Genomic DNA, 27,207 nt, shown 5'->3' with positions numbered 1-27,207 from the left:
AATGAATACAAAGCGATAAAATATCCCCTAGTTTTTGTGAGCAGTGTGTATGACGAGTTCGTACAACGCAACAGCAGGAAGGAAAACAGAAGAAATCCAATTAGAAAATGGGTGTGTGTGGGGGGGACTGAATACATCATTCTTCAAAAGAAGACATACAGGTGGCCAAGGGGTCCCTTGAAAAGATGCTCAGCGTCACACGAATCGTCAGGGCAAAGCGAATGAAAACCACAATGCCACACCACCTCACACCTGTCCAGGATGGCTGTTGTCAGAGACAGGAGGTTCAGTCCTGGCGAGGGCATGGGGAGAAGGGAACCCCGTGCACTGCTGGTGGGAATGTCAGCTGGTGCAGCCGCTGTGGAAATCCAGTGTGGGATTCCTTTAAAAATTAAAAATAGATGAGGTCGCCGGTTCGAAACCCTGGGCTTGCCTGGTCAAGGCACATATGGGAGTTGATGTTTCCTGCTCCTCCCCCCCTTCTCTCTCTCCTCTCTCTCTCTCTCTCTCTCTGTCTCTCTCTCTCCCTCTCTCTCTCTCCTCTCTAAAATGAATAAATAAAATTAAAATAAAAAAAATTAAAAATAGAATGAACCATGTGACTCAGCAACCCTCACTTCTGGGTGTTCATCTAAAGGAAATGAAAACAGACGTCCTGTGCGCCATTATTCACAACAGCCAACGTATGGAAGCAGCCCCGGCATCTGACAGTGGACGAATGGATGAAGATGTGATCACACACACACACACACACACACACACACACACACACACACACACACACTGTAATATATATTATTCAGCCATGAAAAAGGAGGAAATCGGCCACTTGCACAGCATGGATGGACCTGGAGCGAGTAGAATGCTGGTGGCCTGGGATGGGGGGCTGAGGAGGGGTTGGGAAAAGGGGAGATGCTGTCTCAAGGGTTCAAACGTGTGGTTCTGAGAAGTGTAAGTTCCGGGGAATCTCATGGACAGCTGTTAGGGACTTGAAAGTTGCTAACGAAAATCTCACGCATTCTCACGTGACCGTGGGAGGAGATGCAGGTGTTAGCTTTTGTAGTATGCGAGGGCTACGAGTCAGCACACCGGACACCTTGTAACTGACAAGTTTGTGCAAATTTATCCCAGTGAAAGCTGCGGAGAAAGAAAGAAGAGAGCCTCCGTGAAGATACCGATGTGTGCCGGTCACTCATTACATCTCAACACAGGTGTTTTCCAAAACCCCAGGGCTTCTCACGGGAGTTAGAATAAAGCTGCAACCCCTGACTCAGGTCTGCAGCCCAGGGAGCACCTGGCCTCACCCACCTCGCCTCTCTGCTCCCGGGGCTCCTCTGCCCACAGGACGCCTGTGTGCCCCCCCCGAGTGCCTCCATTCCTCTGTCCTTTCTCCATGGGTCCTTTGCCCCAAGACAGCTTAATGGTCGGTTCTCAGGACCCTTTTCCTGACCGTTCATTTTAAATTAGAAAGTTGTGCATGCACCTACCCACACACGGAGTCTATTACACTCCCAGCATCCGGGTCCTCAGGACGCCACCATCACCACCTGGGGTCACCGCGTCTACGGTTCGGTGACTCTGGTCACTGTTGTCCTCTGCCCCACTAGATCTGTTTAGTGTCTCCCGCGATGCACAGTTTGTAGTCGACAACTTTCCCTACCAGGTGGCACTCAGAGAACACCTGTTGGGTGATGAGTGAGTTTTGTCTTCCACACAGTCAAGGTGTCGCAGTGTCCCGGGCCTCTGGGTGCCGGCTGAGTCACACCCACCAACACCCTCTATCAACCAGCCTGGGAGAGACATTTGTCCTCGCTGAGTGAGGAGGTCTGTGAGACCAGGAGTAGAAACAGGGACAGAGCTGTCTGCCCTCTAACTGGCAAACAGAACTTTTAACCTAACAGAAGCAGAGGAGGCTCCAGAATACCAACCATGTGACCAGGTGACACGGCACGCAGGGTCAGTCCCTGTCCCACTTGTCCGACAGCCTCCATGAGGCCCACTGCTCTTCCTGATTAAACCTCTGTTAAGGATGCTGTCAGGAGTGTGTGTGTTTGTGTGTGGGGGGGAACAGCCACGTGTTAGCCAGGGGATATACAGGACCTATCCCCACAGCTTCGCCCCAGCCCCAAGCAGGTGGCGGCCAGCACGTGACACAGGGGGGCCCACCCCACCTCTCAGGGGCCTCCAGGGGCCCCCGGCTGTGAATGATTAAAACCTGCTCTGGCTCTCATGGAGGTATGGAAGCTCTTCTCTCCGGCAGCAGCTCCAGGGTCCGTCCATAAACCAGCTCCTCCTGCAACCCGCGCCCAGCTCTGTCCATACTCCCCACAGCCATCCTTGGGGGTGCCTGTGGCCAGGTCAGCTGCCCTGGGTCACACCGGGGTTCCAGGCTTCCTGGAAAGACACCAGTGTCCAGGAGAGAGACAAAGGAAGCTTTGTCATGGTGGATGAGGAGTTCCCTACCACCTTGCCTCCAAAAGAACACCAGTGTAGACCATCACCTCCGGGGAAGTCCAGAAGGACGGCAGCGAGGTTCCAGCTCAAGGTTGGACCAGAAGAGTCCGAAACGGGACGTCTCAAGACAATGAAGAAGAATGGTTCACCTTCCCCAAGGCGGTGCAGCTCGGGGACAGGAGCTCAGGGCTCCCCCAGCAGCATGGACGCTGCAGGGACCCCTTCCTTCTCCTCCATCCCGAGTACTGAGTATGTGGCACCGCAGAGGCAGGGGCGGCAGGGGCACAGCAGACGGGGCTCCCAGAGGAGCACGCTGACCACACTGCAGAGTCCGTCAGGAACTCCCAACACCCTGCTCATCTCAGTCACCCTCTCAGCCATGAGGGCAGGTTCCCTGTGGGCTCTCTGTGGCCGCGGGGTGGAGCCCGTGGCAGGGGCTGCAGAATGCATTCTGTAGGCCTGGGAGAGACATCTCAGGTCTGAGCGCTCAGCACTGCCCTCGGGGCAGCAGGAGGGCGCGGTGGCACTGGCGTGCTCTGCAGAGAAGGCAGGTGAGCCTGAGAATTCCGACACAAGGAGCCACAGGTGTGGAGCGGTGGCGCATAGACAGAAAAGGCCCTGGACGGCCTCCAGTTACATAGCAGGGCCGGAAGAGGGTGTCCCCACCCCGAAACAGAGAAGACGCAAATACAGAAATCAGAAATGAGACATTGCAGCCGACACCATGGACAGGCCCCTGTGAGCAATTAGGACAACAAATTGGAGACCTAGAAGAAATGAATAATTTCTTAGAAACATACAACCTGCTGAGATGGAGCCCTGAAGGGACAGAAAATTGGAATAGATCAATAATGAGTAACGAGAATGAATCATTCATCATACCCATCCCCCCCACCACACAACAAAATGTAAACCCCAGGATCCCATGGTTCCCTGGTGGATCTTGTCACACATTAAAAAAATGATAATACCAATCCTTCTCAAACTCTTCCAACAAACTGAAGAGGAGGGGACACCCCCAAACTCTCTATGAGGCCAGCCTCGCCCTGATTCTAAAGCCAGATAACACCACTAGAGAAGAAAACTACAGACCAATAGCCCTGATGAACATCGATGCAAGAATCTTTAACAAAACACTAGCAAACCAAATCCAATAGCATGTCAAAGGGATCGCACACCACAATTAAGTGGGATTTAGCCCTGGGCAGCAAGAATGACTCATCCGACCCAAATCAATAAATCTGACGTACCTCATTAATAGAGCAGAAGCTAGAAATCAAAGGACCAGCTTCAGAGACCCAGAAGAAGCATTTCACAAAATTTAATATCCTTTCATGGTAAAAAACAAACAAACAACAACTCTTTTTTTGTTGTTGTTGTTTTTTTTGTATTTTTCTGAAGCTGGAAACGGGGAGAGACAGTCAGACAGACTCCTGCATGTGCCCGACCGGGATCCACCCGGCAGACCCACCAGGGGCGACGCTCTGCCCACCAGGGGGCGATGCTCTGCCCCTCCGGGGCGTCGCTCTGCCGCAACCAGAGCCACTCTAGCGCCTGGGGCAGAGGCCAAGGAGCCATCCCCAGTGCCCGGGCCATCTTTGCTCCAATGGAGCCTTGGCTGCAGGAGGGGAAGAGAGAGACAGAGAGGAAGGAGGGGGAGGTGGAGAAGCAAATGGGCGCTTCTCCTATGTGCCCTGGCCGGGAATCGAACCTGGGTGCCCCGCACGCCAGGCCGACACTCTACCGCTGAGCCAACCGGCCAGGGCCAAACAACAACTCTTAACATGACAAAGTTCATACATGACAAGCCCACAGGTAATATCATATCCAACAGTGAAAGGTTGAAAGCTTTTCCTCTAAGATCAGGAACAAGACAAGGTTACCCATGCTCAATACAGTGCTGCCCATTCTGGCCAGGGCAATTAGGCCAGAAAAAGAAATAAAAGGTGTCTATCCAAATCATAAAGGAAGATGTGAAGTTAACTGTTTGCAGATGGCATGATCTTCTATATAGAAAACCCTAATGATCCCACAAACAACAATAACAAAAAAACCCCCAAACAAACCTGCCTGACTAGGTGGTGGCGCAGTGGATAGTGTAGGACTGGGATGCAGAGGACCCAGGTTCGAAACCCTGAGGTCGCTGGCGTGAGCATGGGCTCATGCAGCTGCAGTGTCGACCCCATGGTCTCTGGCTTGAGCCCAAAGGTCACTGGCTTGAAGCCCAAGGTCACTGGCTTGAGCAAGGGGTCACTTGCTCTGCTGTAGCTCCCCAGTCAAGGCACATATGAGAAAACAACTGATGAACAACTAAGGTGCTGCAATAAAGAATTGATGCTTCTCATCTCTCTCCCTTCCTGTCTGTCTTTCCCTATCTGTCCCTCTCTCTGCCTCTCTGTCTCTTAAAAAACAACAAAAAACTGGTTAGAACTAATGAATTCAATCAAAATCATGAATGAATACATTTTTAAAGAAGTGGTCTATGATGGGATGTATATACATTATACAGCGGTACCTTACTCACCCTGCCATCGGTGAATCCCCCGATGGACCTTGGGGGCATTGAGCGAAGTGAGATAAGTCAGACGAGACAGACGCATGCTGTACGATCGCACATATAGAAAGAATTTGAAAAAAAAACCCCACCCCAAACTCCTTGAAAAGAAGAGTGGACAGGTGGGGGCCAGAGGTGGTGTGTGTGTGTGTGTGGGGGGGGTGAAGGTTGAAACGGGGGAAGGTGGTCAAAGGTACAAATTTATTTTTGGCGAGATGAAAGTCCCGGGGTGTCATGCATGGCGCAGAGACCGTAGTTGTGTTGCCTGCTTGAAAGTTGCAAAGGCGATGGGTCTTAAAAGTCCTCATCATGAGGGGAAAAAATATCTGTATCTAAGTGGGGTGACGGGTGATGACTAAACTTATCGTGGTGGTCATTGCACAATATATACAAGTGTGCAATCACGTTGCACGCCGAACACGAACTCAGTGTTCTGTGTCGAATGTATCTCACCGAAGTAATCAAGTGTTTTAGAAAGCAGGGGATTGGCCAGTGAGGTGCCCCAAGCTGCACCTCTGTCTCTGCACAGCCCGGCACTCACACCCAAATGCTCTGCACAGGCGTGTTCAGAACAAGGCCTGTTTGACCCAGAAAGACGACAGTCCCCATGAGTGGAGGACCAACCAGAGGAGAGGTGGCATAAGAAGGGGCTGTGCCAGGCAGGGCTGGGTTCCAGCAGGGGCGTCGGGATGACGAGGGCATTGAGGGCATCGGCAGACCTTAGCTTAGAGCCCCCAGCCTCAGCCCCACCCCCTCTCTCGCAGCTGCAGAAAAAGGCAGTCTCATGGGAGGCGTGGTGTGGTGGGAGCAGCAGCTAGCACAGCCCACCTGGCCACTCCCCACCTCCTCCAACGTGGAAGCGTCATCATCACAGAAGGATGAAGAATAAGAAAGGGGCCCCCGCTCGCTCCACTCCCGTCGCTGGGAGGCCCACAGGGGTGCCTCCCTCCTCTCGCCCAAGTCCAAGTCCCATCAGCCACAGGAGAGCCCGGCTGAGGTGAGCTCACTGTGCAGCCGCAGACAGATGAGCTACATCCCCCTTTGTGCGTCCAAAAGTCCCACCCCCTTCTAAGGGAAATGAAAGAGGAAAGACACATAGGAAAAAAACGCCAAAACAGAGATGTGCATGATGATGAAGTCACGCGTTAAATTGGCAACAAAAATAAGGGTGACACTCTCCGCTGGTGAAATTCTGGAAAAACGAGAGCGTCCATAAGCTATCATCATGGCGAAAAGGGATCCAATCACTGTTTTGGGGAAATATTTCACGGTTCATGGAATTATGTATTCTTTCCAAAGATGAAACTCGTTTTGACATTCTAATCTGGAACATAATCAATATGGGGGGGGGGGGGAGCCATCAGCAGAAAGACATAAAAAAAATCAGTATCTATCAATTGATACATCTTGTGTAGGTACGTGTATATATACAGTGTGTCCGTAAAGTCATGGTGCACTTTTGACTGGTCACATGAAAGCAACAAAAGATGATAGAAATGTGAAATCTGCACCAAATTAAAGGAAAACCCTCCCAGTTTCTGTAGGATGATGTGGCAGTATGTGCACATGCGCAGATGATGATGTAACACCGTGTATACAGCGGAGCAGCCCACGGCCATGCCAGTCGAGATGTGGATGGTACAGAGGAAAGTTCAGTGTGTTCTGTGGCTCGCTAAATTTGAATCCATGATCAAAGTGCAATGTGAATATTGGCGCGTTTATAATGAAGCACCACCACATAGGAATAACATTACTCAGTGGGATAAGCTGTTGAAGGAAACTGGCAGTTTGGTGGAGAAACCCCATTCTGGTAGGCCATCAGTCAGTGATGAGTCTGTAGAGGCTATACGGGATAGCTACCTAAGGAGCCCTAAAAAATCTGTGCGTGAGCCCACATCGAACTGCACTGAGTAGGTATGAAACTGGGAGAGTTTTCCTTTTATTTGGTGCAGATTTCACATTTCTATCGTCTTTTGTTGCTTTCCTGTGACTGGTCAAAAGTGCACCATGACTTTACGGACACACTGTATATATATTAAAAACACATATACAACATGTATGTCAATAATATATAATGTATGCTGTATAGACAACAGAAGCATAGACGTTACCTCATTGTAAAACAGATTTCTAGCCCTGGCCGGTTGGCTCAGCGGTAGAGCATCGGCCTAGCATGTGGAGGACCCGGGTTCGATTCCCGGCCAGGGCACACAGGAGAGGCGCCCATTTGCCTTTCCACCCCTCCGCCGCACTTTCCTCTCTGTCTCTCTCTTCCCCTCCCGCAGCCAAGGCTCCATTGGAGCAAAGATGGCCCGGGCACTGGGGATGGCTCTGTGGCCTCTGCCTCAGGCGCTGGAGTGGCTCTGGTCGCAACATGGCGATGCCCAGGATGGGCAGAGCATCGCCCCCTGGTGGGCAGAGCTTCGCCCCTGGTGGGCGTGCCGGGTGGATCCCGGTCGGGCGCATGCGGGAGTCTGTCTGACTGTCTCTCCCTATTTCCAGCTTCAGAAAAATGAAAAAAAAAACAAAAAAACAAAAAAAAAAAACCCACCAGATTTCTGCAAAATATACAAGGGGTGCTTTGTGTGTGTGTGTATAGATATATTATATATGTATATATTACAATTATAATTATGAACAATGTATAGGAATATGGCAAAGGGTTTAGGGGAGCCCTTCAGTGTAAAGGCAGATGGTGGCACAGCAGATAGGATGTCGGACCATGTGGGTGACATCTCCCTGTGGACAAGGACGTGAGGGAAGGTAGACCGTCAGCTTGGGAGGCTGGCGTGTGACTGACCCCTCCACCCATGGGGCAGACGCACCAGCCCACCGTGCAGAACTCTGGCCTGAGGACACGGACTGCATATTGCCTTCCCACCCTTCCTCCCATGCTGCGGGCTGTGCTGCTCACCCCACGGAGGCTCCCGAAAAAGCGGGTGAGGGGCGCCGTCCACCGCGGTGTCCCCAGAACTGCCTTGTGCTGCACACAGTGGGCCCTCCGCAGACGTCTGGGGCTGTGAGTCCCAGCTCACATCTGAGCCACGTGTTTCTCTTTGGATTTTTGTTGTGCGCCTCACACGGTCCTGCTCTACTTTTGCAAGCCAAGAGATGGAAAGCCACACTCTATTTTAAGGACATTAAGGTTTTTATTTCATAAAAATCACAACTCATTTTCACTACCGAGTGGCATTTATCACCTTCCCCGTGCTGTAAATGGCTTTAAACACACGGTTCTTTTCCATTTTATCTTTGGCCGAATGACGCGTCAGGGATAAAACACAGAAGCCAGACTATGCAGTGTATAAATAAAGTGCCCTATTCACGCCTTAGAAGTCTCTTGATGTATTAGCTGTGAGGAGAGAGCACACGGAGAGTCGAAACAGAGCTTCATCTGCAAGAAAGGCAGTCCCTATCTGATCTGCTTCACCAGGAACTAAGTAAAAAAAAACAAAATCCAAGTGTAAATCTGAGGAATACAGTGTTCTCACTTCTGGGGGCTCATGAGGTGGAGCTGGGGCCGGACCAGCATGTGGGGCCCCCAACACAGCCCTGGTGGCCGTCCACGAGCTGCGTGGTGTTGCCACTGCGCGCTTGTCGGCTGGTGCATCTGGGACCTAGCCCAGATGAACGAACATGTCACGCCCATGGACGTGCAGCTCCGCAGGGCCCCTGCCACGGCGGGATTGCCTGTGGATGCCTGTCACACGCACTGTGACCGGGGCAGGGGGCATGGAGAAGGTGCTGGAGGACGGCCACGGTCCACAGAGCTACGTGAGACGCAGACGTGAGGGCGTGTGGAGGGGGCCGGGGGCTATCGGTGGTCACAGGGTTAAAGGAAGCGTCTCCAATATTGGAACTGGGTCTGGATTCTGACGCACACATTTCACAGACATTGTTGGTGCTGTGGTCACAGTATTGCCTCTGTTAGCTTGTTCCCAAACATCGCAGCGGTGTCTGGTTCACATCTGCGACGGCAAACCCCGGCGTTCCGTGGGGTCCCGACCACATGCAGAGTTGTCACTATTCCACAGCCCGAGGGGCTGAGTCCATGAATTAACATCAACTCAGAAGTCACAGAGATCAATTGCCCCACCCCCTCGAGCCATCGGCCACGTAGGCAGCAGGCAGCCTTTGTAGCAACACAAAATAGTACAGTGTGCCGCCCGCTGCAGTGATATCCATTAAAGACGGAGAAGTACTTATGAGTAACGAGGAGAAAACTCTCGAGGGGACATGAGGCCTTGGAAAACATCGAGGTAGGGGCCCTGGTGAGCCATCCACCATGAACGCAGAAGGCTCAGGTGCTAGAAGATCGGATAGCTGGTGGCCCATGCTGATTCTGAAGCATCAACATGCGTGAGGAGCACGTGGAGAAGCTTCCCAAGCAGCGGTGGCCTCGAAGCCCTCCAGGACGTGGGCCGGTAGCCAGTGACTCAGCCCATGGCCCGGGCATCAGCACAGACCCTAATGCAGCCCTCACGCTGTAATGTCCCCAGATGGAAAGAGTGGCTTTTGGGCTCGAGCCTGGCTTCAGGGAGCTTTTTGATGGTGGATTCAGCAGGCTGACACCTTCCTCATATGCTTGCCCACGTGCCCCTGTCTGCCTCAGCCTCCCTCTCAGTACCACCCGCCTCTGTGGTATCAAATCCCGTCCTGGAGCAGAGGTTAAACAACCCCACGTGGTGCTGTGACCCCGGGGTCCTGTGTGCTCATGGAGTCACAGGTCCGACGCTGGTGCACTTGCACAGATGAGGTGAGGCCCGTGCAGCAGGACAGCGGGACCTCTGTGAGTCCCCAGGGATCCCGGAGAGCAGTCACTCAGCACACAGGGGACCCAAGCCGGGGGGCCACCCGAGGCTGTGCACCAGGCTGCGGGCTGAGCAGTGGGCTCTGTCACACGTAGGACAGCTGTCCTGGGCATCCCACGACCAGGCAGCAATGAGGAGAGAGTCCCATTGGCGAAGGCAGAGTGTGTGTTGCATTTTGTCTGGGGGTTAGTGCTTCTGAGTGGCAGGCCAGCCGGGTTTTCAGCCTCTGCTCATACAGGGGACAGGTCCACGCGGTGGGCAGAGTGGCTGCTGCTCTTGTCCCAAGGGCTAAGCTTGGAGGAGGCTGTGCCTGGTCGGGTCCCATTCATCTGCAAACCACAGAAGAGTGAGGAGTGAGGGCCTTCTCTAGGATGAGACCTAAGCCCCATGTGAGTGCAGAAAGCCAGCCTTGGGCATCTTCCCTGTTGGGGCCCCACTGCTCCCCAGAAACTAGAATCCTGAACTGAAGAGGGTGACCTTCTCCTACCTTCCTCATCCCTACCAGGGTCTGGTGTGCATTCACTTACTCACGATCATTCGTTCATCAGTCTACTCTTGTATCCATCCATCCATCCACCATTCATCCACTCATCATCCATCTGCCATCCATCCATCATCCATCCATCCATCCACCATCCATCCATCATCCATCCATCCACCCATCATCCACCCATCCATCCATCCACCCACCATCCATCCATCCACCATCCATCCATCTATCCACCCATCATCCATCTATCCATCCATCCATCCATCCAATCATCCACTCATTCATTCATTCATTCATTCAATACATCCCACCCTATCCTCTCCCTCTGTTGATTGATTGACTCATTCATCCATTTCCCTCTCTATCTGTTCATTCACACATCTGCCCCATCTGCATTTTTTTTTTGTATTTTTCTGAAGCTGGAAATGGGGAGAGACAGACAGACTCCCGCATGCGCCCGACTGGGATCCACCCGGCACGCCCACCAGGGGGCGATGCTCTGCCCCTCCGGGGCGTCGATCTGTCATGACCAGTGCCACTCTACTGCCTGGGACAGAGGCCAAGGAGCCATCCCCAGCACCCGCGCCATCTTTGCTCCAATGGAGCCTCGCTGCGGGAGGGGAAGAGAGAGACAGAGAAGAAGGAGAGGGGGAGGGGTGGAGAAGCAGATGGACGCTTCTCCTGTGTGCCCTGGCCGGGAATCGAACCGGGGACTTCTGCACGCCAGGCCGACGCTCTACCACTGAGCCAACTGGCCAGGGCCCCCATCTGCTTTTTTTGAGTGTGCAGTGACAGGGCACTGATGTCAGCTGTGAGGTCACCGTAGTGAACAAGGCTGACCAGATCCTGGCTCCATGGTGCTAGCATTCCAGTGGGGGACACGGGGCAGGAGCACCCGCTTCAGTGAGTCCAGGAAGGACTTCCCAAGCATGTGACACCCAAGTGAGAACCTAATGGCAGGGGGGTCATGTCTGCTCCCGAATGTCCAGAGGTGTGGAGGACGGAGCTGACCACCACCTCCCACAGCACAAGGGCACACCAGGCTGAAAGGTGAGGGGTTTGGACCCCAAGCATGAAGACCCAACTTCTCAGGCATCTGTAGGGGGAGGACACCTGACACAGAGGAAAGGTCCCCACAGCGACCTCCCCATCAGTGTGTTGGGTGTCTGTGTCCTGGTCACCGGACCTGTACCTCCTTCTATCCCCCTAAGTCAGCACGGGAAGTACTGGCCCTGGGGTGGGGCGGGGGACAGGAGATGTTAGTGTGACCTCACCAAGACAGAGGCCCCAATGTGGGTATGACACCGGCCCGGGGCACCTGTGGCCTGCAGGCCAAGGTCAGGCGTGAGAGGCTGAGCAAGCACAACCAGCCCCCCCAACCCCCGCTGCCTGGCAGCCACCTGCATGGCACCCGCCCTACAGCCCACGGGGCAGGGGCTCCGCCCTAAGGGACTGAGAGCCTCAGCTCCAGGCAGACGTTGCGGAGGCAGAGGCTGCGTGTGGCTCAGCGACCCCCTGGCCGGCTGACGGGACAGCTTTCCGGGTAGTGGTGAGGGAAGCGCACTGAATGCCCCAGGAGGACCGGTGTGACGCGACCTCACACTCACCACGTCGGAGCTGAAGTTCTTCGCGTTGCCGTTGCGGCTGGAGCTGCTTGTCAGGGACCAGACCTTGGTTTTGTGCTTGAAGGCGGCTCTCACCTTTGAGGGCAGAACGCGTTCGTTAGGAACAACCTCAGAGGTGGACATGGTAACAACCAGAGCTCACTGGGGAAGGTCTGTGGGGACCTCTGCTGACATGAGGCCCCAAAGGCCAGATGCAAGGTCAGGACAGGACCTGCATGCTGCGTCCTCGGCCCGCAAACTCACAGGCAGTGCCAGTGCCATGCCCACCATGCGCCGGGCCCCATGTGGGGAACGGGGGTGGAGTCTGGCATGGTCTTGCTGGTCCTTCACAGTTTTGACAGGGAGATGGGACACAGTCTTGAGTGGCATGGGGAACAGGGTGTGACAGGGGGGCAGAAGCAAGAGGGGTGGACACAGATGCCTACATGGGCCACCACAACCTGCCTACCACAAGGACCACCGTCGTGAGCCCGCCTGGGCTGCTCCTGGTCTTTGCAATCTGGGGACCCCTCTCCCACTGGCCACACACCCTGCCTGGGCCCCACCCCACATCCTCTCCTCCCGCCTGACTCGTCGTGGTGCAGACTGTTCCCGCCGCCTGGTTCACACTGGTCACCCCGGAGGGACTTTCCCACAACTGAGGTCGGCAGGGGCTCGCATGCCAAAGAGTACAATGCCAAGTCCACAATTCAAGGGTAAAACTTCTCCCAGGGGACTGGAGAAGCCCCCGCCTGCCCCTTGGCCAAACATGGAGCAGGGGCCGCACCCCAGATGGCACCGAAAAGATGAGCCCACATCCAGTGTCCCTTCTCTGATACCAGCCACCTGGAGGCCTCCTTTAAACCCTGGACAGTTTCCCAAAGGGTCTGGGGTCGCTTAGGAACAACTGCACATTTCACCTTTTGTGCCAGAGACCAGCGGGGTTCTGAGTCTCCACCTCTCCTGTCCCCTCTCCCCAGCCTCACTCACACACGGCTCACAGTCCCTGCAGGACAGCAGTGAGGGAGGAGGCTTGGAGGTTGCTTAGCAACAGGAAGAGACAGAAGGGGCTGATGGGAGGCAGCCCCACCATCAGCCTGTCGCTGACACCAGCCCTACAGGGCAACTCTGTTCCTGTGCTCTGTGCCCTTTCAGAAGTGAAGAACCCGCATCACCTTGTTGGGCGTGCAGGACACGTACCTCTGAATTCAGGAGACAGTGGAAGAGGAAGATGAAGAAGCCCTGGGAAGGAAGGGAGGGAGGGAGGGACCGTCAGGACCAGATGCACTCTGTCACAAATGCTTCCCGAAGGCCCCTCTCCCAGGCCACACACATGAGCCCTAAGCTATGGGCTCACGTGAAGGTGTGTATGTGGAACAGAGAGAAGGTGATCCTCCAGCCCTGTGACAGCCTGCTCCCCGCACGCCCCTCACTAAGCTCACAGCCATCTCGCCCCACCCACACCCGAGGGCCTCCTGGGCACCTACCTGCAGGGAGTTGAGAATGGCAAACATGTACTGGAAGGCCACCGTCCGGTCATTGACGGCCAGCACGCCAAAGACCCAGGAGGTGCCCAGGATGGGCAGCAGCACGGCCACAGCTTTCACGGTCAACCTGGAAGAGGAACAGTGATGCCACCTTGGGCAGTGGCAGGCACGGCCGGGCCGAGGGGACAGGCCTCTGGGAGCGAAGCGTCCTGATGGAGTGGACTCAGACGCTGCTGGGAGTGGTCCCTCCCTCTGTAACCTTGGTGAGGAGCTGACCACCTGGGACAGTGACGTGGTGTCCTGGCCAGCTGGCTCAGGGCTGGATGCCCGCTGGGTACACAGGTTGGTGGAAAGCTGCTCCAGGCGCCCACAGAGGACCACGGTGGGGAGATGTGCCCGGCACCCAGACACTGAGAGCATCAGCCTTGTGGCTTACCCTGGGAAAGTGAGCTCAGCAGGAAAATGGATCGGGGTCCCCCAGAACCCAAAACAGAGCTGGCACAGAGGCATCTGAATGCATGGAGCTGTGCCCAAGGGGCTGTCGAGCCCCAACTGCCCGGCATGCCCTACAAATCCCGGCACGCTGACCAGGTCATCTAGCCTGGCTTTTGCAGCGGGGCTTGCTGCATTTGAGCTTCAGAGTGAAGCCTGGGGTTGAGGGGCCCCATGCCACCCACCTGCCTCATTGCCTGGCACAGGGACAGTTTGTCCCCCTCACTAGCTTGTGAGTTCCCAGAGGCTGGGATGACGTCATTTTGTCTCTGCAGCCCCAGAGTAGGGCATGGTGCCTGCACTTAGGGGCCCCTCGGGAAGTGACCACAAGTGATGATCACACAGACAGGCATGTGAAGGTGCTGCACGGATCCAGAGAGACACCACCTGGACACCCCCAGGGGTGCGGTGTCCTGAGCCGCCCGTGTGTAGGACGGGGGGCACGGTGGGCAGCATCACCCCTGCACCGCGGGGCCAGCTTACTTGAAGGCACTGGGATCTCCATGGACCTTATAGTTGTCCGTGCTGATCTGTGAGATGACCCTGGTCACGGCGATGAGGATACCCATGTTGACCTGCACAGCGGGGGACAGGAGAGATGGTGAGGGCTGGAGCTGCCCCTGCTGGTCACCTAACCTGACTCCTCCTGCCCCCCCCCCCCAGGGCTGCAAACACTCTGGAGAGATATAACCCACGTCCCCAAGCATTTGCCCACTGCTCTCTGAGGGCTCAACTCTGCGTGACACAGAAAAGACAGCAAAACACGCCCATTCTGGTCCCCATGAGCACAGCGAACAGAGCCCTGGCTCACTGCATCCCCCTGGGGAGGACTCACGTGTGTCCTCTGAACCTCAGTTTCTCCATGTGATGACAAAAGGCAAAGACACCGAGAGCACCTGCAAAGTCCCCCACACTTCCTGGCTCACCTTGTGCCCACCCCAGATGCACCCACCTTCCGCCCCGGGCCGCCTTCTTACTGGGAACCTGCCTTGGGGTCTGTGGGGCAAGGTGAGGGTGTTGTGGAGAGGCCTGACCACTCCAGCACAACCTGTCCCCTGCCCATGGGCAGCTCTCCAAGGTGCTGAAGGAGAGGCTGCGTCAGAGCAGGTGACAGGAAGGGGCGACAGCTCTGAGTTCCCTCAGCTGTGAGGTCTGCACCTGAAGTCAGGACAGCGCAATGTCCTCCTTGTGTTTGGAAACTCTGAGGTCATTTACAGAATCAGGGAGGCCAAAACCCCACGTGTGAACTTTCAGGCCGACCACAGGCAGCAACGGAAGGGAGGAGCCGTCCCCCACCCGACCTGGCGTACGCAGGGTTCAGCGCCATAGACTCTGAATAGAGCTGCAGAAAATGATCCACCCTTCCTGCTGGGCGGCGGCCGCACCGCACGCACACCTGCCTCCCCAGCCTAGGTACCTGCATTCAAAGGTCTCCTACAGGGCTGAGCACCTGCTGTGGTCCCACATCATCTCAGGAGCCCTTGCAGACTCCTGGGCACTGTGGCCCCTGGAGGGTCATTCCCACCCCCAGCCCTGGTCCTGCACCCCCACCCCCTCCCAGCTCCTGGTCCTGAGTCAGCAGGAGCCTTTGAGGGAGAGGAGACATGGGGCTTCAGCACTTTCCCCTTCGGGCCTATTCACTCTTCCCCAACAGGCAGAGAAAGACCCAATCGTTGCTTCCAGCTTGGTTCCTTGTCTTAAGTGGGCAGCTCACCCCCTGGCGGCTCCCAGCCCGCCGGCCCCCTCGTCTCTCCAGTAGAACAGGGGTGGTTGTGGTTGTGGGCGTCTCTCCCGAGGTCAGGGGAACATGGAGGAGGTAACAGACATGACTGTCCAGCCACAAGGAAGACGCTCAGCCAGATCAGGAGCGAGGTGGGGACCTCAGCTCCAGAGAACAGAGCGAACGTCTGAGAATGGCTTCGGCCTGAAAGCAGGCCGGCGTGGGGCGTCTGCTTGGAGGCGCTGTGTCTCCATGGCTCCAGGTGGGGACAGAGGGCAGGAAGTAGGGAGGACACCTCAAAACACCACAGATCCTGCCACTCTTCACCAGGATTCAGTGGCTTTTCTCCTTGACTCAATGCTCTCCACTCTTATGCCTCTGGATAGTTTCTAGAGTTCTAAATGGTTTGGTTTTCACACGCCTCCTTCCCCCACTGCTCCCTTGTATTCCAGGGGAGTATGTAGCGGCCATCCCTCCGGTTCTGCGTGAAGCCCCTGGCACGCACAGGAAGTCGGTGTCAGGGTTGCCCGTGTGGCGGAGACAGGAAACCGCGGGTTGAGAGAGAGCGATGGCAGACGCTACCCCTACATATTCTACGGCCTTATTCTTTCCAATGTCTAACCATGTGTTATGAGTCAAAAACCAAACGACTTAACTAAGTTTCAGTTTTGAAAAATTAAAAGGGAAATAATAGAAATCTTTTCCTCCTCTGAAAGTTGCAGTAGCGTCCTCAGGCTCGGGAGGAAAAGAGATTCACATGTGAAGTGTCCCAGCGGTTCGGGAAGGTAGTGGGGAGACCATGGAGCCGGGACCGGGGACCAGGACAGCATATCCGACAGCCTCCAGAGAGAAGCTCGAATGCCCCACATGCGAGTGGAGGTCTCATCATAATCATCCACATCCACAAGAGCCCGGAGGTCTATCCACCAACATGCATGTTAGCTTGGAGGTCTCATCACAACCCCCTCTGATGCTGCTGGTGAGAGGCGTATTCTGCACACACACACACACACACACACACACACACACACACACACACCAGCCTCTCAGGTGAGAAGTCACGGATACAAAGGCAGCTGTTTGCCAACTCCACAGTGTGGCCACTGAACAGATGATCAAATTATGGCAAAGTGTTTTACAAACATCACAATGCCACAGATGATTAATTAGATCCCAGGTCCTTTGTCACCGGCTGGCCTCTCTACGACTCAGAACAAAAGTGTGGGGAGAACGGTTCAGTGGCTCCTATTATCAGCTGTTACAATTCACTGCCGCCCCCGTCTGCCCACAGGTTTTGCTGGGGTTTATTGATTTCTCTCTCTCTCTCTCTCTCTCTCTCTCTCTCTCTGCCTGGGTCTGATCTCATCAGCACCCACACTTCCTCCTCCTCAGTAAGCACAAAGCTAACCTCCACGCCCCCATCAGTGCACAACTAAGGGGAGGGAGATGGTGAGAAACCAACCTGGAATTTCACGGAAACACAACTGCATGTCACTCATCCTGGTGTGTGCCCTGCTGCCCATCAGACAAGGCCCTGCGGTGTGTGTGTGGGGGCACAGGGGACACGAGTCTCGGGCATTTCCTCAGCTGGGTGTCTCTGCGTTGGAAGAGCCAACTGGCTACTCAGGACAGATGTCAAAGGAATAATTCTCGGATTGCATTTCAGCAAAACAAAGAGTGGGATGTGCACTCAAAATCCGGGGGGTCTTCGCCGGGGGGCTTTCTCTGCCCAGGCCCAGGTAGTCAACACATCTGGCTTGGCGGGCTCAGTCTGTATGGCAACATGCAAACCATCCTAAATGCTGTCTGTGTCCCAGTAAAAGCTCATCTACAAACACGGGCAGCGGGCCACCTCGAGCCATGGTTAGCTGACTGCTGCACTTGACTAGGACACTGAGGAACCCTTTACAGCCCACAACTCCCTCCCCGCCGCCCTGCGCTCTCCAGCTTCCCTGGGGAGCACCGTGGACCTCAAACTGGCTCCATGTTAACACTGTCTGGGAGCTTGACCTCGAGGAGGGGGCTGAGCCAGAGGGCCTGTAGGTCACACCCCCTCAGGAACGACAGCAGGGCCACAGCAAGCCTGGGGGACACAGGGATCCTGATAGGGGACCCCATGCCTTAGTGGGTGGAGAAGAAGGACCCAGTCTGCAGCCTACGGACCCCCGTTGTCCCTGACTAAAGTCGGAGAAAAACTCAGGTCACCTGGGAACGTCCGGGACGGGCCAGCCCTGACCGGGGCCTGCAGATCTGGAGGTCAAGTCGGGACAGGGAGAGAACCGGGGACATGGGGCTTACAAACGTTCCCCCTCAAAAGTCTGTCACGATGTTTCCTATAAACCTCCCTCCTGGATGGCCAAGCATAGAACTCCTGAAGGAGGCTGGTGTCTGTGGCAGAAATCGTCTCCGTTTCGCTTGGAGATGCGAGGACCCAGCCAGACCCCAGAGAGTGGAGGCGGGGGCCAGGATCTCTGACGGAAGCCCCCATAATCCCGAAAAGGCTGGTGACAAAGTGACTGCGGACGAGAGCCTCGGGCAGCCCTGGGGATGGGGACAGCCCTGGATTTGAAAGCTCAATAACATCACCATGACAACGTGCTGCCTCCCAGCTGAGAGTGATTATCTGAAGAGCCATGCACTCAGCTCGGTGCTCTCAGGACATGGCCCTGTTCCTGTCCCCCAGCTCGGGGCCCATCCAGAAGGACTTTCCCTTACAGACAGAGGGTGACCTCCCCTCCACTCGCAGAGGTGACACAGGGATGAGATTCTGACCATCGGAGACAAAGAAAACAGCCAGGCATCGTTCCGCCCAGAGCCAGCAACTAGAAAGAGACAGGGTAGCAAGGTGCCTTGGGCACGGGCTCCTGTGAGTCGGGAGGAACTGAGGGCAGAGGGAACCCTGTGGCCGGGGCTGGGGCCTGTGGAGGATGGAGCAGCCCCTGTGCCCCCAGCTCTGCACGAGGGAGCCTGGGGGGAGCCTGGCCTTACTGTCTTGCCCTGTGACCACCTGCTGGAGCCTCCACGTGCCCAGACTCCCCAGGACCAGAGGGTGAGGACCCTCATCCACATCTGACCAGAGCAGAGAGGGCAGGAGGGGCAGCAGCGTGGGAGGGGCCACGGCCAATGTCCACACAGCCCTGTCTCCTTGTTGTCCCTCCCCCACCCACCAGGCCCCCACTGGGACCCCATGGAGCAGCCGGTGGACCCACATAGCCTCCCAAGCTGGGAGCACAGAAGCCCTCCAGCCCTGTCCTCTCGGCATGGGGGTTGCGGTCGCAGAGGACCCAGGAGGCCAGCAGAGCCCACACCTCACCAAGGATATCACCACTGCCTTCAGACAGCCCAGAGCATATATCACCTGGCAGGGGATGGGTGTGGAGGGGAGCTGAGTCCCCTGGATGAGGCTGCACCCCCCTGTCCCTAACAGACGACAGTGACCCAGCGATGTATCCCCTCAGTCTGTTCTCTGGAAACCCTTTCCCAACAAGACACTGCTGCTCTGTCCCACGGCACGGGCACGTCTGAGGGGAATTTTAATTCAGAGGCAATAAACGAGGTCTCCAAGCTGCTTCCCTTGATTCCTTTCTAATTACCCGCCAGGGCCCACGTGACGGTTGGTCGGCGCCCTGAATGCACAACAGAGTCCAAGGTGCTTGCAAGGTAGCAGCTGGGGGGGGGCAGGAGGGCCACAGGATGATGTGTCTGTATCACCCACAGACCCTCCCCGAAGTCCCTGTGGACTGCCCTCACTGGTGACGTGGAAAGCGTGACTTGTCACAGGGCTGGGAGAACAGTTTGAAGTTGCCAGCCCAGCATGGCCTGGGGCCCAGCCCAGGGAGGGAGGGGCCAGCCCCTTCAAGAGGACAACAAAGGCATTCCCCTACCCTGACAGTTGTCACTGGAGTTCCCATGATCCCAGAGTTTGTTACCAGCACTAGGACAATCATCGAGGAAGGAGCCAGCTCTCAGGGAAGCAGCTTTGGGGGACACACACACACACACACACACACACACAGAGGGCTTGTCTGACCCCTGGCCCAGCAGTGACAGAAAATGCTCCTGCCTGTGGGCTGAAAACCCCCTTCTCTGCTCGACTCAAGCGGGCCTTCCTGGCCCTGTGACCACAGGAGTTCTAACCGTCGTTCGGGTGTGGTTTTCTGCAGCCCTAGAATCCCAGCGGCCCCTGACCTCAGCCCCTGCACCCACACCCGTGGCTCTACCTGGAAACCAGCGCCTCATCCCCCAGCCTATCGTTTGGGGAAGGGAGAGTCTGGGCCACCCCCCAGGAGGGGACAGGAACCATGCTGGCTGCCCAGGCAGAGCCACCTCAGCCACCAGGCCCACATCCCTCACATCCCCCTCCCCGCCAGTCCTCTCTCCTCCCAGCCTGTCCGTGCCCTTCTGCCCTCAGGGCAGGGGACCTACCACAATGATGAGCAGGGCAGGTGCTACGAAGGCCCAGATGGCGCCACTGTGGAGGGACAGCCAGCAGCTGTGGAGGGAAGCAGGACGTTACTCCAACAACCTGTGCTCTGGCCCCGGGCCCCTCCGCCCAGCAGGAGCTGCCAGGTCAGCGTGGGGTCAGCCCGGGCACAGTCACGTGACATTGCTCACGCCAACACCTGTGCTTTGTCCTATCCACGGTGACCTCTGCCTCTGTGCTTGGATGGACTTTTCAGGTTTGCAGATGGGCTCAAGGAACAAAGAGCTTTCACAGCCCCCAGGGAGTAGAGAGCTTCGCCTTGCAAAAGTTCAGGCAGGAGCCAAAGTGGCTTCTAATTTTATTATAAAAAATAAATGTAAAGACCTTGGCCTGGCCTGGCTCTCTTCCAGAGCGCTGCAAACACTGACCTCACTGTAGGGGGTCAGGGGGCCAATGAGTCACCACATGACACAACACTGACCATTTTCTCTGCTCGTCAGCTATGTGTGGGTCACTGACACCTCTGGGCAGTGCCTCTCGGTCCAGAAGAAGCGTCCCGGTGGTTCCCAGCAATGGCTCTGACCTTCCAAGAAGCCTGTTCTTGGATGCGGGGTCCAGTGTGAGGATGTGAAATCCCCCCTGGCTTCTCAAATGTATCTTCAGGGACTCAGACAGGAAGACCAGCTCCTGGACAATCTCATTTTTCTCCCAGAGCATCAAACCAGCCAAGAGCCTGGGGTTTCCTGAGACACCTCGTCTCTCCTGACGTGGGGACAGCGCCGGGGCTTGGCCATGTGCACAGCACGGTCCTCACCAACCCACAGTGGGGACGACCGGGCGGGGCTGCCTCCTTCACCCTTCAGGGACTGCTCACTGACCACACGTCTGCCTACAGCATGTCCAAGCCCATGCTGCACGCCTCACCCCCACCGTGCCCCCGCCCCTGAGGCAGGGCTGGCTGCTCCCCCTGCAGCTGAGGAATCTGAGGCCCAGAGAGGTTGGGTGGTTAGGTAATTCAAGTCCACTCATCAGATGCCCTGCCTTTCTGACCCTATTTGTCCCCTGAGACCTCCTGGGCCAGAGACCCTAGGAGCCCCCAAACAGGTGACAGCCCCTCCAACATGCTCATCTCTGTCCAGGCACCCAGAGCACAGAGAGCAGAGGCCTCCCGTCTGGGGACGCACGCGCAGCCCGCCGGAGTGCGGCCTCTGCAGAGGACCGCTCCAGCCCAGGCTCCCGAGGGGATGGCTCTGCACAAAAAGCTTGGGCTTCCCCACATTGTCAGGTCGAGTTGTAAGTCAATGAGGGTCTCCTGGCACCCGGCCCTGCTCCGAGACTCAGTGAGCTTCCTGCCCCTTTGTGGGGGCTGCCTGGCCCTCGCACTCGTGCACGGGAAACGCTTGTGTCAGAGACAGTCCCCCGGCCGTGCCGTGGGCGGACGCAGGGCTGCAAGCTCCAGATGGAACAAAACGGAGCAAACGCCACGGAAATGTGTCTGACGAGACGTTTCCTTTTCTAATTTGTGCCTCAACCCCGGAAACAGTCCAGGGTTGAAAGGAAGGGGCTTTGCGACAAAACAGTGTCTTTTATGTGTGGTCTGCTTGGTCTCTTTGGTTATTCTTGTTCCTGTGTGTGCTCAGATGAGCGTCCTCTGTGAGCCTGTCTCCAGAGTACCGCTGCCCCGATGTGGAAAAGGCCAGATTCCTCCCAATTTAACCATTCTGCTGAAAATGTCTTGTCCTGGAGCTGTGACAACGTAACATCTTTTCTCTTCTATGGGGACTCTCACTCAGTGGCTCCTGAGCTCGGCCCAGGGGAGGGGCTGCCTCCCCAAAGACACCTGAGCTAAAGCCCTTATATCTTGCACGGAGAGGAAATCATATTTCTGCACTTGAACCCCTGGCCTGGCCCACGGCACCAAGCAGTCCTCATCCTGGTTGAGCTGCCGTCGAACACGTGGCAGGAGGTGTGCTGGTCGTGCAGTCCCGTCGGCACACACCATGAGCGGCCGACCTTGCCCGGTGCACAGCGAGCACACCTAGCCCCACATTACACTCGGCTTGTCCTTACTGAGCCCTTGCTCACCACCCCTAAAAGGGCTACTGGGTCACACACTCCAGCTGCACTCGGGGTGAGCACGTGTTCAGAAGCTCACGTGGCTGGAACAGTTCCCACCAGCCACCTCCCCACCCCGGATGCCCTCTGACAGCCCAGTTGCCGGTGCTAAAGTGGGAGCGTGCCCGGAGCACTGCGGGGCTGGTCCTCACTCTGCCTGGGCTTTCTTACTGGAGGGTTGTGGGGGGAGACGCCAGTCTCGTGCTGACCCTGCCCCTGAAGAACATGGGAGACAAGAGTCGAGTCCCTGGGCTCGCGGAGTCCTTTCCCCGGGAGTCTGGGGCACACGGGGCCTCGGTGGCAGAGCCGGCACTTACTTGTTCCTGGTTCCGTAGCTGTCCATGGCAGATGCGATGGTGATGACACAGATGAGAAGAGGGGACCCTGAAGAGACGGGAGGGGACCCATGTGAGCCTGTGCCGTCTGCTGGGGCTCGTTAGCATTTTGTACCTGATCCGCACAGAGCACGTGCTGTGTGTGGACCCAGAGCAGCCTGGTCCCCCAAGAACCTACAGCGTGAATAGTGTGAAGAGAGCTGACACGCACTTTCACACATACACACACACACACACACACGCAGCCGTGCACACACAGATTCTGTTATGAATCCAATTCTATTTCTGCGGACAGCCCACTTCTGGCTGTCGGGAAGGCCGGGCTGCCCCAGGGCCGACATCTGGTCAGCGTCCCTGTGCACAGCAGCCTCTCTCCCTCGCTCCCCCTGCAGTGAACGCTGTGAGCCGAGGGGAGAGACAGCCAAGGATCCCATCCCTCACGCCACCTACCCATGGACCCTCTCAAGTGAGCACTCAACAGAACCCACTCAGACAGGAAAACGGCTTCTCGCACATTCCTAGCGTAGAAGGATGGAGGAGGGGCATAAACACACAAAAACTCAACAACTCTTTGCTCTGCCTGCCAGGGGTTGACGCTGCATGGTCCCTGGGGGACTCTGTGTGTGTGTGTGTGTGGGGGTGTCTCTGCTCCAGAGAGAGAAGAGACGCTTGTCCTGACTCCATGCCTGCCCTTCTGAGTACAACTGTCCTCCCTTTGTCCATGGGGGAGACATTCCAAGACCCCCCTGAAATGGCACATAGTATCGCACACTTTGTGCACCGTTTTTATTTTTAAACCTAAATAGCCATACCTAAGATAAAGTTTAACTTCTAAACTAGGCACAGTAAGAGATTAACACCCACAGTAATCAAATAGAGCAAGTATAACAATAGACAAAGAAGCTATGTCAATGGGGCATTTCTCTGTAAAATGAGGGTTTCGTGAACGCAAGCGCCGTGACCCCCTCGACAGTGGACCTGACCACGGAGTCAGTTACTAAGTGGCCGGCAGGCAGGGAGCGTGCACAGTGCGGAGACGGCGGACTGGGGGATGACTCCTGTCCCAGGCGGGCTGGCGGGGAACAGTGTGAGATTTCATAGCGTTACTCAGTGTGGGGCATGATTTAAAACTGGTGAATTGTTCATTTCCGGAATTTTCCATTTAACATTTTGGGCTGTGGCTGACTGCAAGCAACTGAAACCCTGAATTAGGGGAGAGGGAGCTACTGTATTTGTTTCAAATTATCTCCTTTGAAAGGAGTTTTGGAAAGGAGTTTCCTGGAGAATTGACACCTCCAGCCCCCCACTCAGCTCTGAACAGAGCCCCAGGGGCTCAGACAGCAATGCTGCTGGGAGGCTGGGGTCAGAGCAGGTGCACACCAGTGGGAAGAGGCTCTCTCCACTGGGCTCTCCGTGCAGCGCAGCCTGGCCGGGCCCTGGGTCAGCATCCAGCTCCTTTCTGGAGCTGTGATGAACGGAAGGTCGCGTGAGCACAGCAGCCCATGCACTGTCTCCATTTAGGCGCAAAGAGAAATCTAACCCGATCAGGACGGGGAGGACACAGTTCGTGAGCCCTGACGACACCTGTGAGGGACAGTGGACATGGGGACGGGGCTGCAGGCCCCCTGGAGGCCAGCCTGGCCATCAGTCTGCAGAAAGTTTATACCCAGGGGGCCACACACGCAGACCCATGGGACCCGTGTGGGTATCAGACACCATACACGTCCAGCCAACATCCTCAAGGAGGAATGCAAACTCAGGGTTCCCAGCTCACCCCTTCTGTCATTTTAGATAAAATCTCTTCCCTTAAAAATATGGGCAAGTAATTTTCCCCCCTCTAGCACTGTGCAGACAAAATAAGACACCCTTCCAAGCTGAACTCAATTGGATTATGACCCCTCCCTCCATCTTACAGCTAACAAACAATTCCACTACTGAGTTCTTCTCTGTAGAGAAAACTTCATAAACACTTTAATTCATTTCCATTGTCTTTGCTGTGGCTCTTGGTGTGTGCGCGCACATGTGTACATGGGCATGCATGTGTGCGTGCACATCTCTAAACTGTGTGACCGGAGCCATAAAGGAACTAGCAATTACAGGTAGTTGTCACATATCACCCTATAAATCCTTACTATAAACGAAGTAAGAAATCACAGGTGGGAGCAGCCCTCTTTCTCAGGGGAGTCATGGGAGGGTTGAGGAGCAGGTCATGCTTGAACTGGACTCACCAAGGGGAGAACGGGGAGGAGAGGACATTTGTGCTGAGAGTCCCTGGTGGGCGAAGGCACCCAGCTGTGAAAAGCACAGCAGGAGCAGCAAGCCTGCGCCCAGGCAGGGCACAGGGTGCTCCGTGTAGCCACGGGCGGTTTGGAGGAGGATGCCCCGCCTCCTCTCTCCAGGTCACCAAGGTGAAGCCATGGTGGCTTCACTTCACCCTCAGGTAAATTGCATTAGCCAGCTCCCAGCACAGAATAAACATGCTCACTTCTCCTTGCACAATGAGGGCTGTGGAAATTAAATCAGTCTGAAGAAAATCAGGAACAAGAAGCTAGTTTGTAACAGCTGGGTAAATGCTTTATAGCAAATGCAAAAGCACCACATGTCAACTGCTACAGGCCCCTCTGGCAGGAAACAGGGTCTCCCTGTGCTCCCTGGATGGGTGAGAAGGAAGCTAAACAAACAAGTCGCATCAGCGAGGAGGTGACTTCCAGAATGATGGCATGAGCAACTCCACAGAGCCACTCCTCAGTGAGACAAAGATAATGAGTGAAAATTAGTTAAAAAAAGAAACCCATCCAACCACTTAAAGTCTCTATAAATTTTCCTAAGGGCATACAGCAAATTAAGAAAAATTTATTCAGGAAGACCTATTTAGTCTGGGTAAGAAGAAAGAGTCTGTGATACTTAAGACATAACCCACTTCTCCACCCCACTCAGCACGAGGGAAGCACTACTCTAGAGGGGACAATCAAGGACACAGGTCCCTCTCCTCCAGCTCGCAATTGAAAGCCATGACATCTCCTTGGGGGCAGGCTGCTGGCATTTCTCAATCCCCTCACTCCAAGTTGGCAGAGGTTCAATACCAGATAAGACCAGCTGAGAGATCAGAGCTCCCTTCCTCCATCCAACCTCCCTAATAACTGAACTGAAAGGTACAACATAAAAATGAAACTTCAGTAGAGGAGTTCAATAGGAGATCTGAAATGGCAGAAGAGAGAATCGGTGAACTTGAAAATAGATAGAATCTCAACAAACTTCAGGTAAGGTAAATACAAAGAGATATACACCCAAATACATCCAAATAAAAATGTTGGAAGACAAAGACAAAGAGAAAATCTTTTTTAAAAAAATCAAGAGAAAAACAAAGTCTTTACATAGAAGGGACCCTAATAAGATGAAGAGATTAATGAATTATCATGGGGAACAATGAAGCCAGAAGACAATGAGATGACATAATCTACTGAAGGAAAAACTCTGTCAACCAAAATCTATAGCTAGCAAAACTCTTTCAGAAATTTCGATAAAACAAAATATTTCCAGATAAACAGAAAGGAAGAGATTTGTTGCTGTGAGACTTTCCTTGCAAGACATGCTAAAGAAATTTCTTCAGGCTGAAAGAAAATAACCCCAGGCACTGTGAAAACACACACACACACACACACACACACCACACAGCACTACAAAAAGATATTAAAAAAGATAGGGCACATATTTCTTCTCTATTTTCTCAAGGGCACATGGAACATTCTCTAGGATAAGCCATTTATTAGGCTATAAACTAATTTTTAATATATTTTACAAGGCTGAAAACATACAATGTATGTTGTTTGTCCACAATGGAATGAAGTTAGAAATCAATAACAGAAAAAAAAAAAACCCCAAGAAATGAAAATATATGTGACAATTCAACAACATGCTAGAACCAAAGCAGTGTCAAAGAAGAAGTCAAAAAGCAAATGAGAAAATACTTTCAGACGAATAAAACAAAGCCACCCATACCCAACCTATGGAATGCAGCTAGAGCTGCGCTTGAAGGAATTTATAGCCGTGAACGCTTATGTTAAAATAAAAGAAAACAGATCTTGAACCAACAACCCAAATTTTCATGTTAACATACTGGAAAAAAGAAAAAAGAGCACACGGAACCAAAAGCAAGTGGAAGGAAAGAAAGAATCAAGATCGTGGCAAAAACGAATAAACTAGGGAATAGAAAGACACCATTGAGAAAAGAAATAAAACCAACCAAATCAATCTTTGTCAAGATCACCAAAGTTAAGTTAGGAATGCTGGGAGCAAATGTTGCCCAGTGATATAAGACTTTTACTTTTGCTTTTGCTTGGCCAACATGATTCTCCTTCTGTCTTGCCACTCCAAGGCGAAGAGAAGGACAATATGAAGGGGAAGTCCCACCCCTATCCATCCCGTCCTGCCCTGCCCTCTCCCATCTGCACCTACCCCATCCTATCCCGTAGTAGTAGCAGTGCTTGCTGTCCTCAGAGCCGAAGACCTTGATCACCATGCTGTAGAGATGCAGCCCTTCCACCAGCATCCAGGCAAAGGCGCTCAAGAAGAAGTAGTGCAGGAGCATGGCCAGCACCTGGCACGGGATCTAGGATCCACGCAAAGAGGCAGAGGGTAAGAACTCTCTGGGGTTTCTTGCTGTCTCAGTCTGCCAGCATCCCCTGGTCATGTGGCCTGATCTTCCCTGGGCCTCCTGGCTCC

At 54.7% G+C, this 27,207-nt stretch overlaps 1 protein-coding gene across 3 annotated transcripts in view; it reads right to left on the bottom strand.

The window, feature by feature from the left end:
• Window positions 1-8,137: 8,137 nt before the first annotated feature.
• ADGRD1 (adhesion G protein-coupled receptor D1) overlaps window positions 8,138-27,207 on the bottom strand; it is a 92,428-nt gene continuing 73,358 nt past the window's right edge. For all 3 annotated transcript variants that reach the window (XM_066371210.1, XM_066371211.1, XM_066371212.1), the window contains 8 exons: window positions 26,941-27,094; window positions 22,468-22,534; window positions 20,038-20,104; window positions 14,376-14,467; window positions 13,401-13,527; window positions 13,114-13,155; window positions 11,917-12,009; window positions 8,138-10,148 (listed from right to left, as the gene is read on the bottom strand). In XM_066371210.1, coding sequence (XP_066227307.1) covers window positions 10,050-10,148; window positions 11,917-12,009; window positions 13,114-13,155; window positions 13,401-13,527; window positions 14,376-14,467; window positions 20,038-20,104; window positions 22,468-22,534; window positions 26,941-27,094 — 741 coding nt within the window. In that variant the 3' untranslated portion in view covers window positions 8,138-10,049. The remainder of the gene's footprint in view (window positions 10,149-11,916; window positions 12,010-13,113; window positions 13,156-13,400; window positions 13,528-14,375; window positions 14,468-20,037; window positions 20,105-22,467; window positions 22,535-26,940; window positions 27,095-27,207) is intronic.

Source organism: Saccopteryx leptura, chromosome 2 (genome assembly GCF_036850995.1).
Source record: "Saccopteryx leptura isolate mSacLep1 chromosome 2, mSacLep1_pri_phased_curated, whole genome shotgun sequence".
Classification (NCBI taxonomy): Eukaryota; Metazoa; Chordata; class Mammalia; order Chiroptera; family Emballonuridae; genus Saccopteryx; species Saccopteryx leptura.
Note: the sequence above shows the minus strand (reverse complement) of the source record. Positions and strands in the feature narration are given on the sequence as shown.